At 47.8% G+C, this 15,127-nt stretch overlaps 1 protein-coding gene across 1 annotated transcript; it reads left to right on the top strand.

Annotated features, from left to right (window-relative positions):
- The first annotated feature begins 7,141 nt into the window (after positions 1 to 7,141).
- Positions 7,142 to 8,061, top strand: LOC109780082 (uncharacterized). The gene has a single exon (XM_020338671.4). It carries the CDS (start codon positions 7,157 to 7,159, stop codon positions 7,904 to 7,906), a length of 750 nt encoding a protein of 249 aa, XP_020194260.4. The 5' UTR covers positions 7,142 to 7,156; the 3' UTR covers positions 7,907 to 8,061.
- Positions 8,062 to 15,127: the final 7,066 nt, after the last annotated feature.

The following is a 15,127-nucleotide window of genomic DNA, read 5'->3' as shown; positions in this document are numbered from 1 at the left end:
TTCAACTAATGGCCTTAGGTACACATCAATGTCGTTGCTGAGTTGCTTAGGGCCTTGGATGAGAACTGGCATCATAATGAACTTCCGCTTCATGCACATCCAAGGAGGAAGGTTATACATACATAGAGTCACAGGCCAGGTGCTGTGATTGCTGCTCTGCTCCCCGAAAGGATTAATGCCATCCGTGCTTAAACCAAACCATGCGTTCCTTGGGTCACCTGCAAACTCAGCCCAGTACTTTCTCTCGATTTTTCTCCACTGCGACCCGTCAGCGGGTGCTCTCAACTTCCCGTCTTTCTTACGGTCCTCGCTGTGCCATCGCATCAACTTGGCATGCTCTTCATTTCTGAACAGACGTTTCAACCGTGGTATTATAGGAGCATACCACATCACCTTCGCAGGAACCCTCTTCCTGGGGGGCTCGCCGTCAACATCACCAGGGTCATCTCGTCTGATCTTATACCGCAATGCACCGCATACCGGGCATGCGTTCAGATCCTTGTACGCACCGCGGTAGAGGATGCAGTCATTAGGGCATGCATGTATCTTCTGCACCTCCAATCCTAGAGGGCATACAACCTTCTTTGCTGCGTATGTACTGTCGGGCAATTCGTTATCCTTTGGAAGCTTCTTCTTCAATATTTTCAATAGCTTCTCAAATCCTTTGTCAGGCACAGCATTCTCTGCCTTCCACTGCAACAATTCCAGTATGGTACCGAGCTTTGTGTTGCCATCTTCGCAATTGGGGTACAACCCTTTTTTGTGATCCTCTAACATGCGATCGAACTTCAGCTTCTCCTTTTGACTTTCGCATTGCGTCCTTGCATCGACAATGACCCGGCGGAGATCATCATCATCGGGCACTGGTTCCTCTTGATCTTCAGCAGCTTCCCCCATTGCAGCATCATTGGGCACATCGTCTGGTTCCTCTTGATCTTCAGCAGCTTCCCCCATTGCAGCATCACCGTATTCAGGGGGCACATAGTTGTCATCGTCCTCTTCTTCTTCGCCGTCTTCCATCATAACCCCTATTTCTCCGTGCCTCGTCCAAACATTATAGTGTGGCATGAAACCCTTGTAAAGCAGGTGGGTGTGAAGGATTTTTCCAGTCAGAGTAAGACTTCGTATTCCCACATTTAGGGCATGGACAACACATAAAACCATTCTGCTTGTTTGCCTCAGCCACTTCAAGAAAATCATGCACGCCCTTAATGTACTCGGAGGTGTGTCTGTCACCGTACATCCATTGCCGGTTCATCTGCGTGCATTATATATAATTAAGTGTGTCAAAAACCATTATAGAACATCATGAATAGATAATTAAGTGACCAAATTAATAGAAGTTCATCATCACATTAAAACCAAAGTACATACATAGTTCTCATCTAACAACATATAGCTCTCCAGAGCATCTAATTAATTAAACCATACATTAAAACTATGTAAAACATTTCAATGCAAAAACAAATGCGATCATAATCGCAACCAAGGTAACAATTGATCCAACGGCATAATGATACCAAGCCTCGGTATGAATGGCATATTTTCTAATCTTTCTAATCTTCAAGCGCATTGCATCCATCTTGATCTTGTGATCATCGACGACATCCACAACATGCAACTCCAATATCATCTTCTCCTCCTCAATTTTTTTATTTTTTCCTTCAAGAAATTGTTTTATTCTTCAACTAAATTTAACCTCTCGACAATAGGGTCGGTTGGAATTTCCGGTTCACATACCTCCTAGATAAATAAAATCTATGTCACGTTGGTCGGCATAATTTTCATAAACATTAAATGAACCAATAGTTATAAAGATAATATATACCACATCCGAATCATAGACAGGACGAGGGCCGACGGGGGCGGATGCCAAAACCATCACACTATATAATAACAAGCAATAAAATAGTAAGAAAATTAGACAGGTATCTATCTAAAGTAAGAATTTTTTTTCTTTCAGAAAGAAGATAAGAACAAGAGGCTCACCACGGTGGTGCCGGCGACGAGATCGGCGCGGGCGATCGACGGTGGTGAAGACGGGAATGGGACGTGACGGGCCGCTAAACCTAGACAAATCTCGAGGAAAATGGAGCTTTGAGGTCGAGCTTCGAGACGAGAAAGCTTAACTAGTGTGGCTCGGGCATTTCATCGAACACCTCATGTGCATAGGAGGTGAGGTAGAGCACCACAAAGCCCTCTGTGACGCCCGGATAATTAAGCTACAGTAACTCTCTACTAATGATGCCACGTCACCCCCATTACGGTTACTAATCTCGCGGTAGTTCGAAACCAGTTCAAATCCAAATTCAAAATCAAACAAACAATAAAAGCTTTCCAATCTTGAATCTAAAATGTTCGGAGAGAGCCAAATAATGCATAAATAATAATGGTGGAGAAACCAACCTCTTTGAAAGTGTTTGATTGTCCTAAAGTAAATAAGATAGTAGCAAAACAATTAATTAAATGCTTTTACAGTTAATAAATTCCTAAACTATTCTATTTAGTTGCCCAAACTTATGTGGCAGTAGTATAATTATTTAGACAAAATTAGGGACTACTTTTATAGATTATAAAACTAAAATAATTAGGAACTAAAAGAAAACAGAAAAGAAAAATAAGAAAAGGGAAAAGACTAAAACAAAAGAAAAGGAGAAAAGCAAACCCCCCTTTCACTGGGCTTCGGTCCAGATGGCCACCGGGCCAACCAGGCCGGCCCAGCTAGCGCCCACATAACCCCCCAAACCCTAACCCCCGATCCCCACTACCCCCACGATCCCCACCCGCTCTCCCGTCCTCCCACACCGCCGCCACCACACGCAACACACGCGCACACGCACACGCACGCATCGTGCCTGGGGAGGGGCGCCCCTGCTCGATCCCCTCCTCCCGCACGGCCACGCCCGACGCAAGTCGCCGCGCCGTTAAGGCCACCGCCAGCCGGGCTCGGCGCCGCCCCTCAGGGACTCCTCTGCGCCCCCTCCTCTCCCTAGCGCGGCGCCCGCCTGACGCCGTGGCCTCGCCTCATCACCGACCCCGACCTCGTCACACCTCGCCGGCGCCTCGACGCCGGAGCCACCCCGCCGGCCTGCTTCCTCTCCGACGCTCGTCCCCGTCCTCCTCCTCAAGCCCCACTGCCCCGTACCCTATGCCCGCAGTGAGCTCCCTCCCATCCCCTCTCTGTCCCGCGCGGCCGTCACCGCGTCCGGGCCGCACTCACCGTGCCCGGCCGCGTCCCGCAGCTCCACGCTGGCGCGCCGCCCGGGCCGTGCTCGTGGCCACCACGGCCCCGGCAGCGCCCGCTCGACCGCGCATCGCGACCCCTTCCCGCACCCGCGTCGCCTGACCCGTGACGCCAGGCCCGCGGCCACCTCCGGCGCTCCGGCGCCAGCCCTGCTCATCCCCTTTTGCCCCGTCGTGGCCTCGCCGCTACCACACCGGCGTTTCCCCCCTCGCCGTGGCCCAGTTCGGGCGCCCGCACCGGCATGCCCCGGTACCCGTTAACGCGTGCTCGTGCCTGTTAAGGCCCATAGGGCCTATGACAGTGGGACCCCACCCCCAGAACGACTTAAAAAAAAGATAAAAATAAAAATAATGAATATAAATTTAATTAATTAATTAACTAAACTAATTAACTTAATTAATCATGTTTAATTAACATAATTAATTAACTAACCAAACTAATCTGTTAATTAAACTAATTAATTTGGTTAATTAGTTAACAGAGTATGACATGCGGGACCCACACGTCAGTTTGACTAAGTCAACACTCTGTTGACTGCTGACGTCAGGCTGATGTCATGATGACGTCAGCAAACACTATTCTGGATAATGTTGGATTAAAATAATTAAATAAATGCTAAAAAGTGATTTAAATCTTTTAAAATCAATATAAAATAAACTGTAGCTCAGATGAAAATACTTTGTACATAAAAGTTGCTCAGAACGACGAGACGAATCCGGATACGCAGCCCGTTTGTCCGCCACACATCCCTAGCATAGCAAACTCGTAACTTTTCCCCTCCAATTCATCTGTCCGAAAACGCGAAACACCGAGCATACTTTCCCAGATGTTTTCCCCCTTCGCCGGTACCACCTCCTACCGCGTTAGGGCACACCTAGCACCGCGCATTGTCATGTCTTCCATCGTCATGCTTATGTTTGCATTATATTCATTGTTTCTTCCCCCTCTTCTCTCCGGTAGACTACGAGACCGACGTCGCTGCTGGTGCCCCGACCGACTACGCTGTTGACGACCCCTACTTGCCAGAGCAACCAGGCAAACCCCCCTCCCCCCCTTGATCACCAGATATCGCCTATTCTTCTCTATACAGCTTGCATTAGAGTAGTGTAGCATGTTACTGCTTTCGGTTAATCCTATTCTGCTGCATAGCTTGTCATTGTTGCTACAGTTGTTACCCTTACCTGCTATCCTACTGCTTAGTATAGGATACTAGTGTTCCATCAGTGGCCCTACACTCTTGTCCGTCTGCCATGCTATACTACTGGGCCGTGATCACTTCGGGAGGTGATCACGGGTATATACTATATACTTTATATACATGACACATGTGGTGACTAAAGTCGGGTCAGCTCGTTGAGTACCCGCAAGTGATTCTGATGAGGGGGCTGAAAGGACAGGTGGCTCCATCCTGGTAGAGGTGGGCCTGGGTTCCTGACGGCCCCCGACTGTTACTTTGTGGCGGAGCGACAGGGCAGGTTGAGACCACCTAGGAGAGAGGTGGGCCTAGCCCTGGTCGGCGTTCGCGGATACTTAACACGCTTAACGAGATCTTGGTATTTGATCTGAGTCTGGCCATTTGGTCTATATGCACTAACCAACTACGCGGGAACAGTTATGGGCACTCGGCATCGTGGTATCAGCCGAAGCTCTTTTTGACGTCAGCGACTGAGTGGCGCGCGCCGCATTGGACCGTAAGCTCGCGCTTGTATTAAGGGGGCTAGGTCTGCTTCCGGTCGCGTACGCAACGTGCAGGTGTGCAATGGGTGATGGGCCCAGACCCCTGCGCGCATAGGATTTAGACCGGCGTGCTGACCTCTCTGTTGAGCCTAGGTGGGGTTGCGACGTGTTGATCTTCCGAGGCCGGGCATGACCCAGGAAAGTGTGTCCGGCCAAATGGGATCGAGCGTGTTGGGAAATGTGGTGCACCCCTGCAGGGAAGTTTATCTATTCGAATAGCCATGTCCCTCGGTAAAAGGACGACCCGGAGTTGTACCTTGACCTTATGACAACTAGAACTGGATACTTAATAAAACACACCCTTCCAAGTGCCAGATATAACCCGGTGATCGCTCTCTAACAGGGCGACGAGGAGAGGATCGCCCGGTAGGATTATGCTATACGATGCTACTTGGTGAACTTACCATCTACTCTCTCCTACATGCTGCAAGATGGAGGTGGCCAGAAGCGTAGTCTTCGACAGGATTAGCTATCCCCCTCTTATTCTGGCATTCTGCAGTTCAGTCCACCGATATGGCCCTTTACACATATACCCATGCATATGTAGTGTAGCTCCTTGCTTGCGAGTACTTTGGATGAGTACTCACGGTTGCTTTTCTCCCTCTTTTCCCCCTTTCCCTTCTACCTGGTTGTCGCAACCAGATGCTGGAGCCCAGGAGCCAGACGCCACCATCGACGACGACTCCTACTACACCGGAGGTGCCTACTACTACGTGCAGGCCGCTGACGACGACCAGGAGTAGTTAGGAGGATCCCAGGCAGGAGGCATGCGCCTCTTTCGATCTGTATCCCAGTTTGTGCTAGCCATCTTATGGCAACTTGTTTAACTTATGTTTGTACTCAGATATTGTTGCTTCCCCTGACTCGTCTATGATGGAGCACTTGTATTCGAGCCCTCGAGGCCCCTGGCTTGTATTATGATGCTTGTATGACTTATTTTTATTTTTAGAGTTGTGTTGTGATATCTTCCCGTGAGTCCCTGATCTTGATCGTACACGTTGCGTGTATGATTAGTGTACGGTCAAATCGGGGGCGTCACACCCTCCCCTCACCGGCCAGAGAAAAACAGAGCACTGGAGTGCTCTGCTCGCGAGTGAGGGGTATATATAGGCACCTCATTGGTCCCGGTTCGTGGTATGAACCGGGACTAAAGGGCAGCCTGTAGGCCCGGTTCAAGCCACCAACCGGGCCCAATGGTGGTGGGCCAGGAGCGAGGCCCATTGGTCCCGGTTCGTCCCACCAACCGGGACCAAAGGGGCCAGACGAACCGGGACCAATGACCCCACGAGGCCCGGCAGGACCCTGGCCTCACAAACCGGGACCAGTGCCCCCATGGGTCCCAGTTCTGGACTGAACCGGGACTAATGGACTGACCCGGCCTGAACCAAAGCCCTCTTTTCTACTAGTGTTGGGACCAAAGGACCCCCTTTAGTCCGGATTCCAGCCACGAATCGGGACCAATGGTTGTGGGCCAGGAGCGAGGCCCATTGGTCCCGATTAGTGTCTGGAACCGGGACCAAAGGGTCCAGACGAACCGGGACCAATGCCCCATGAGGCCTGGCCGGCCCCCTGGCCTCACGAACTGGGACCGTTGCCACCATGGGTCCCGGTTCGTGACTGAACCGGGACTAATGGACTGGCCTGGCCTGGACCAAAGCCCAGTTTTCTACTAGTGCCACGCGCACCCGCGTCCACACACTCTGTAGCAAACGAAAGGCAGAAACTAACATGGCAAATTCCGGTGCTTCAAGATTCGCGTAGACGATCTGACGTGATCAATGCATTCACCGCGAGTTGCAAAATATCTGACGTTCGCTGGTTAACATTTCCATAAAATTTAAATAAACACATGTATTTAGCATTTTCGCATATATTTAACTACACAATTCTATATTGACTAGACAAAATTGAAGTCCTGTCACCCCCGTCACCGAGTGGGATTAATTGCCATTGAGAAATAAGACTAGAAATTCATATATACCACAAAGCTACAGCCAAATGAATGGTCAACATACGCTAGCTCCGCATGCAAGCTAGGCGTATTACCAGGTTTCATGCAACGCACGCAAGCTGTTCGATCCAAAGCCGACTAGCTAATCTCCGCCTCTACATCCGGACCAAATTAAAAAAATCAGGGTTCCTCCATGGCTAACTCACTATATAAACCCTACCAGCATGCTGAGGTCCTTCACAGCAACGCCAACGAGAATGACTAACTCTACCAGTAGTGGCGCCACTGCCTTCATGTTCATCACTCTCTTGTGTTTCGCTGCACTTCTCTCTTCACCTGTCAACGCCAGGCATTTCCCTGGTTACCTTGGCAGTACCAGCGCCATCCATGGCGCCGGCAACAAATTCTACTGGCCGTTCTCAGGGGATGGTGCCGGCAGTGGCCATGGCTCCGGAAGCGGCCATGGGTTCGGTTGGCTCGTGTCGCGCAACGGGTCCGACACGACCATCGGGGTGGGCGTCGGCATCGGCGGCGGCGCGGGAAGCAGCACCCGGGACGGCGAGGGAGGCAGCGCCGGTGGTGGTGTTGGCGCCGGGGTCGGCATCGACATCGGGAAGGACGGGATCGACGTGGCCATCGGCGTCGGCGGAGGCGGCGCCGCGAGCGCGCACAACGGCGGCGCCAGTGTGGGTCTTGGCGGCGGGGAAGGCTTTGGTTTCCATATCAGCAAAGAAGGTGTCACTGTCACGGTGACACGCGGCGATGGTGGTGGAGGAGGCGACGGCAGCGGTGCCGGTGCTTTGGGCGGCGGCAGCGGGGTTGGGCGTGCAGGCAATGCCGTGGGGAGCGGCCAAGGTTCTGGGAGCGCGAGCGGTGGCATGGGGATCGGCGGCGGGAGTGGCTCCGGCTCCGGGCCAGGAGGATCCGGCGGCGGTGGAGGCGGCGGCGCGGGCGGGAGCAATGGCCACCCGTGAGCACGATGTGTGTTCAGTTGCCATGCATGTAAGCTAATCCATGTGTGTTCAGAACGATCTCTAGTGTGTAAGCCTGTAAGGGGTGACGTGAGGAATATGACCTAAGCTATGTGTGTGCAAGTGTTGATGAATAATAGTGGCTCTCTGATCACGTACGTTCTGGAGGCGAAAGGCCTCCCGCCACGCCCGCGCAATTGGGTTCAGGATCTGAACTCCACCAGCAGATCGGCGGTGGTCCTCAACAGGGTGCCGGGCAAGTGGCTCAATTCTCGAAGAGGGCTCCTGATCCTCTGTTGCCCTACCTCTTCATCCTGGTGCTCCAACCATTAAAAAAATAGCGCGCTATAGCGATTCTAATTGCACGCTATAAATCAGTATATAGCTATACATTGCGCGCATGATATAGCACGAATTTCCTGAGTTTTATGGCCTGCACTATTTTGCTATAGCATGCCTTTTTTCACTGGCTCCAACGCCGAGTCCTCGGCTCCTCGCTATTGGTGGTGGTGCTGACGATACCTTGCAACGCCCACTCAACCCTCTGCTGCCGTGCCCCATTCTGCAGTACACATATGACATGCTGAATTGCTGATTCTGCTGAGCGCCGATGTCACCGCGGGAGTGCATGAGTGCATGACCTACGCCTTCTCATAAAGATCATTGCACGCATTCACTCACCGCCGTCCACGGGGAGGGGATGACGGCTGGTGGCGGCTAGGTTACTCCGGGTCACTCATGGGAGCGATGCTGAATGCGTTTTTCCCCTCCAACATTAGTCCTGGACTCCTGGTCATGACTTACTCCGACCTTTTTTCATGAATGAATTGCAGAAAACTACCACATTACAACGTAGGTTTGCACAAAAGACTCTTCTACGAAATTGTTGCAAAAAACACCGATTCTCGGCCTAATCTTTTGCAGAAAGCACCGATCCGTCTGTTTGGGCGTTTTAACCTCGTTTATGATGTGATGGCGTTAGACATGGTGTGATGTGAATTTACCAAATAGTCCCCGGTATTTTTTTTAAAGGCACCCTTCTAGCAGAAAACAGAAATACAATCAGGCCCTTGCCATGCCAAGCTCGACTGTACTCTGCCGCCGGCCAATCCCGCGCTCGTGCGCTGCCGCCCACGCCGGTGCCCCGGCAGCGGTGGAGCTCACTGATGAGGGTCGCTGCTTGGTTGCGCACGTGCTGCGCGCCGCCGGGCCGCCGCTGTTTGCTCCGGGGCTGCGCGTCGCCGCACCGTTGCAGCTGCTTGCTCCGGGGCTGCGCGCCGCCGCGCCGTTGCTGCTGCTTGTGCTCGTGTTGTGCGCCGCCGCCGAGGCTCGTGCCCGTGCTGCTCGAGGCTGCGCTGCTGCTTGCTCCAGGGCCGAGGTCGGGGAGGCCGCCGGGAGGCGCGCCGCCTGCTCAGGAAACAGAGAGGAGGGGGGATGAAGAAGGGGAAGCGCGACCGCCGCTGCTTGCGCCAGGGTCGAGGTCGGGGAGGCCGCCGGGCTCGCCGTCGCTGCTGCCGCGCGAGTCCCCGACGCCTCGGGCCCATCTCCCCTTCCCCGCGTCCGAAGCCTGCGGCCGTCGACTCTAGAGCCGCCCCTCGGCTACCCCCTAGCCGTCGACGGCGGCGCCCATTGCCGCTGCGCCACCACTGCCCCCGGCGGAGACAGAGGAATCAGGCCGTGCACGTCGCAGCTCGGATGGACGAGCGCTCCCCGCGATCTGGATTTATCTTTGGAGGGAGGTTTTTTTTTAAAAAGACCAGCCTAACATCGTCTACCACAAAACGTTACGCCACGTCATCAAATGTGGGACCCATATGTCATAATCGTCACTAAAATGGCCTAAGCGATCGATCAGTGTATTTTGCAAAAGGTTAGGCCGAGAATCAGTGTTTTCTGCAACAATTTTGTAGAAGAGTCTTTTCTGCAAACCTAAGCTGTAGTGTGGTGATTTTCTGCAATTCACTCCTTTTTCATCCACCGGCCCTTCAACCCATGCCGAACCGCCTTCCACGGCATGCCATCTCGCCGCCCCGCCCATGCCCGAGCTGCGGTCGCCATAGCCGACCCGTCGGGCGCGAAGGGAGAATCAACTGACGCGAAAACAAGTTGCAGCTGCCACAAAAAGACAATGTTGATGTGCTTAATTGCTTGCTGTTCGTGGAAGGATAGTAGATTCCTCCTAGTTAGTTACTCGACGTAGATTCCTCTAGTTAGTTACATCTGTTAACGGTATAAGTGAAGCGGGAGGCAGGATTTGGTATAGGGAACGCGCACGGGGTACTGTGTGTTTAACTCATTTAACGTGAGAAGTGATCCCCAGAAGGTCCGGGGATTCAGAAGTGCGGGCGAAGCTATGTCCTGGAGCTGGCGGACTGGCTAGCTTGCTATCCTTAGGGAACACACAAACTTGCTGACCGGCCGTATTATGTAGCGTGTGCCATGTGGAATCAGTTCCTTTTTATGTGGAGTGCGCAAGGCTCGGTCCTTGGGACATTGATCAGTGCCGTGTTGCTGTAGGTACATATTAGAGGTTAACTGTAACTCTAGGTTTAGAAATATACAGCTGAATATTTCAACATTTTTCTTCCAAGTTTCGTTTTGTAAAACTGAAAGTTGCATAGTACAACAGCTAGCCATCGGTAGGCCTTACTAAGCCAGAAGATTAACACTAGCAACTCTGAATAACATGTAGATAGAACACTAGATGCACCCCAACAATATTTGAACATTCTGCACAGGGGGGAACAACGTGTTACATTTGAGAAAGGTGTAACAGCTCCCAGGTGCCCCTACACACTCATGAACAGTAAATTCATTAAAAAAAATCTGAAAGTTTCAGGAATCAAAGATTTGATGTTCTTGCAAAGTTTCAGCAACAAATAACTTTGAAGTATGATTTTTGTTAAGGCGAGGGCTCCTCGAATGTAGGAGCACCCGGGTGCTGAAAATCATGTCTCTGTTTCATTCATCAACCAGGAGGCACATCCGCCTTACATAAGTTTGGCAAAACTCTGTTAGTCATTTTTTAGCAATTTTTGGTAGATGTGAAAACCGCATTGTGGTGTGGCTTTGTTCGGGTCCGGGTGTTGTGAACATTCTGCAAGTTAATACTTTATATATAGCTTTATGGTAACTATAGAATTGATCGGTGCGCTTCAATATATCTTTTAGTTTTATGAGGCACCTTTGTAGTCCATCTGGTCAACACAATTATAGACTTGATGATGTGCAACTCAGTTGACTCATACATACGGTGTACTAGAATAGATACTTTGGTGTTTTACGGGATTTTATGGAGCATATATCCTGTGCACCGAGTCTCTTTATTTTGATTGGCTAACTCCTAGTCATTTGAAAATTAATTAAATATCTACCGACTTCATAGCCATTCATTTCATATATGATTTTAGAAAAACCTGAAACTTTATTCAAGCTTGATGAAAATTACATGTTCAATGCTTTGGACCATAAATCCAAGAAATTACAAAGTAACTCCTGTAACTAAGATAATCATGTTGATTTGGAGGATCTGGAACTTACGTACAGACATGGTTCATGGTAAAGAAGCTCCTCCACATCTGTTGATTTTCTGCAAAGCTACTTTAATTCGTTGCGGCTGTCAAGGATATATACTATAGAGGAAATCGTTAAGGGGAAAATGACATGTGAAGATTTACTTCCATCTCCTGTGATCAAGGTCTCACCGCCGCCCCCACCATGGCCACAACCCCCTGTAGATCATGTGGCCCTCTCGGTGGATGGAGCATTTTCAAAGGCTGACGGATAGGCGGCCGCCGGTATGGTCCTACGGAGACATGATGGGAGTGTTATTTTCGCGGCATACAGGTTCTTATTTAACTGTAATGATGCGTTGGAGGCCGAGATTCACGCTTTGATGCAAGGTATGGCACTAGCGAAACAACACTCTGAAGGCCCGATCATTGTGCAGTCTGATTCCTCGACAGCATTGGCTTCTCTCAAAGGCGATAATCTGGATCGCTCTGTGTATGGTCATTTAGTTGCTGAGATAAAGTTTTTGATGATTGATAGGGAGTTTATTCCCCAGAAAATTTCCCGTAAACAAAATAGGGTAGCAGATCATTTGACTAGTTATAGTCGATATGAATGTATTACTGCTGTATGGCTACACCGTGGTCCTCCGTGTATTGAGGCACTACTGCCACTGGACTGTAACCCCATCATTATGGAATAAAACTCCTATTTGCCCTGTAAAAAAAAACTAAGAACTAAGTGAAATTTCTTAGAAACAACTTCTCCGTGGCATCGAGCTTTGCAACACAAATACCGTACGTCTTCAATAAAGAAAGTGCAATCAGACAGGGGCAGTGGTGCTACCACTCATACGTCTGCACATACTTGACTACCTTCATAGCCATTCATTTAAGGTGTGAAGATTTCTGGGACCTCCTAGCTGATGCCTTTTATTTTTTTGAGGGAAACCTAGCTGATGCCTTGTAGCGTCTAATTGTCGAGGCTACGCTAACAACACAGTGGGAGCTCGTGGGCTAACTACTTTGTGGCCCATTACATCCTTCCCCTTTGTTTCATGTGCTATTTTCCTACTTCGAATGTGCCTTTACTGTTTGGAAGTTTCATTTCCTTTTTCGTTTGATGTTTCGGGTGTGCCTTTGTTTCAAAAGTCCAATTCTCTTGAAGGAAATCATGAACTGAGAACACTAAAACTAAATTGTACTGGTTTTCTAACAACTTCTCTGTTTAGCACAAAACACATTTTTAAAAACATATAATGTGAAAAAAATTAGTGCATGAACATTTTTTACAAATAAATTTTATAAAAATGTGAACATTATATAAAAATAAATGAACATCTTTCTAAAGAATTTCAGTGTTCAAAAACTAAAATAAGTTCACCATATTTAAAACTGTTCACTGTTGTAATAAAATATTGTTCACCGTGCATTAAAATAATGTTCACTAAGTTTAACAAAATTTTCGTAATATATTAAAATGTGTTTGAAATGTTTAAAAACCGTGCACTGTGTATTATTATTATTTTTCACCATGTCTTTTAAAATGTAAAAGAACATAAGAACAAAAAAATAAAAAGAGAAATAACCAACACAAATAAAATAAAATAGTGTAAACCATAACATAACCCCCCCACAAAATTGCAGCAGGGCTGCAAAGAAACAACATGAAAATACTATAACTAAAACCCACAACAACAACAACAACAAAACGCTGCTGCAACACAGCAAAAGAAACAGCAAGGAAAAACCCAAAAAAAATATCAACAAAAAAATATTGTTTTTTATAGAAACACCTGTAATTTTATTCATACTCATAACTATTACATGTATGATCTAAAATCTATGAAAATACAAAGTAACATCTATGACTAAGAATTACAATGAAATTTCTTGGAAACATGTTCTTGGTGGTATCAATCTCTGCTACAAAAAAAAATACTCCAAAGACTTCGGAAGATGGAGCAGCACACCGAAGGAAACAACTGAAAACTTGAAGTGGGTCACACAACTTGCATCACAGTTTGGTCCAACAGGAAGGCCAAGAACATATAATGTGAACACTTTTTAGTGCATGAACACAGTGGGTTCGTGGCATCCATTTGAGGGAGCTCCTAAGTGGCGCCTTAAGCACCACTGGGAGCAACCGGCACCCACGCGCACCCCCTTCATGGGCCGGCCACGCTGGCTTCGCTCCCTCACTCCCCGCTTCGATTCATTCGATCGCTTGCTCGATCAACTCGTCTTGCTTGCTTTTCCGTTTTTTTGGCTATGCTGCTGTTTCAGGTTAAAATTGGCCCTCGTTTTTTGCAATTTTGAATATGTTCATGAAATAAAAAAATAGCACAGATTTATTAAATGTTCGTGGGTTTTAAAAATTCATAAATATAAAATATAACACAAAAAATCACGAACTCTGAAAATAATTCATCGAGTTAAAAAAACTTAAATTTTGCAAAAACTTCATCGAATTTTAGAAAAAATCATCAAGTTTTGAAAAAAAAAGTTCATCAATTTTGAAAGAAATCATCGAATTTGAAAAAAAAAAGTTCATCAAATTTGAAAAAAAGAGAATTTGAAAAATGTATATCACATTTGAAAAAAGGTCAAAAATTTGAAAACATTTAATCATTTAATTTTTTAAAAATAACCAATTCGATGAAAAAAGACACGTATTTAAAAATGCATTAAAATTAAAACGAAATAAGAAAACCCGAATAAAACAGCCTCGGAAATGACCATCGAACCTGGAAAAAACCGGTTTGGGAAGCCTTTGAAAGCTTTTCGGAAGTTTTTGGAAGCTTCCCAAAACCAAAGGATTCCCACGATTGAAGATGCAACTAAAACTAAAAAGACAAGTTACAAAGGACTAGTCGTTCGACGGCCTAGTGGTTACTGTCGTTGGCACCGATGCAATTGGTCACGAGTTCAAACTCCCACGAGCGCCCCTTTTCTGAACGTTAAAATAGAGAAAAAGAGGATATACATGGGCGGGCCCAGCTTGCAGCAGCTTCACGTGCCCGTTTGCAAAATGACCTATAACGGGCGTCTGAAGAGCTAACTAGGAGGCGCCTCCATTTGATGCATGAAGGCAATCTTGAGGAGGTTGGAGATTGCACATAGTTTGGCTCTAGTGGAGGTGAGCGGAACACATGGGTTGTTTGTTCATGGGCTTTTCTGTTGGACCATCATGTCTGTTGAGGGCCTGTTAGTATTTTGTAAGGCTTTATGATGAGCGACTCTACCTGCAACCATTATACTCCCTCCTTTGCAAAATACTTGTCGTGGTTTTAGTTCAAAATTTTAACATGAACTAAAACCACGACAAGTATTTTAGAACGGAGGAAGAGGGAGTACTAGGGAAAATTCTACAACCCGAGTAGCTTACATGCGTTTCTACTGGGCTTTGTATCCCCCCTTTTCCCAAAATAATCTATATATATATATATATATATATATATATATATATATATATATATATATATATATATATATATATATATATATATAATAAAGGGGCTATTGCTTTTGGCGGTACGTCACCAAAATTGCCTCCAAAGTTGCAAAATATTACCCACCAATGCCACCTATAAGTGATAAAAAATGTTTCATACAGGGAAATCCCTGACTGGGCCAGCCCATGCAGTAGGAACCTTATATACTGCAATCTGCGCGCTAGGAGAAGACACAACGCTCCTGTTTGGGCCGGCGCATG

Source organism: Aegilops tauschii, chromosome 2, assembly GCF_002575655.3.
Source record: "Aegilops tauschii subsp. strangulata cultivar AL8/78 chromosome 2, Aet v6.0, whole genome shotgun sequence".
NCBI lineage: Eukaryota > Viridiplantae > Streptophyta > Magnoliopsida > Poales > Poaceae > Aegilops > Aegilops tauschii.
Note: the sequence above shows the minus strand (reverse complement) of the source record. Positions and strands in the feature narration are given on the sequence as shown.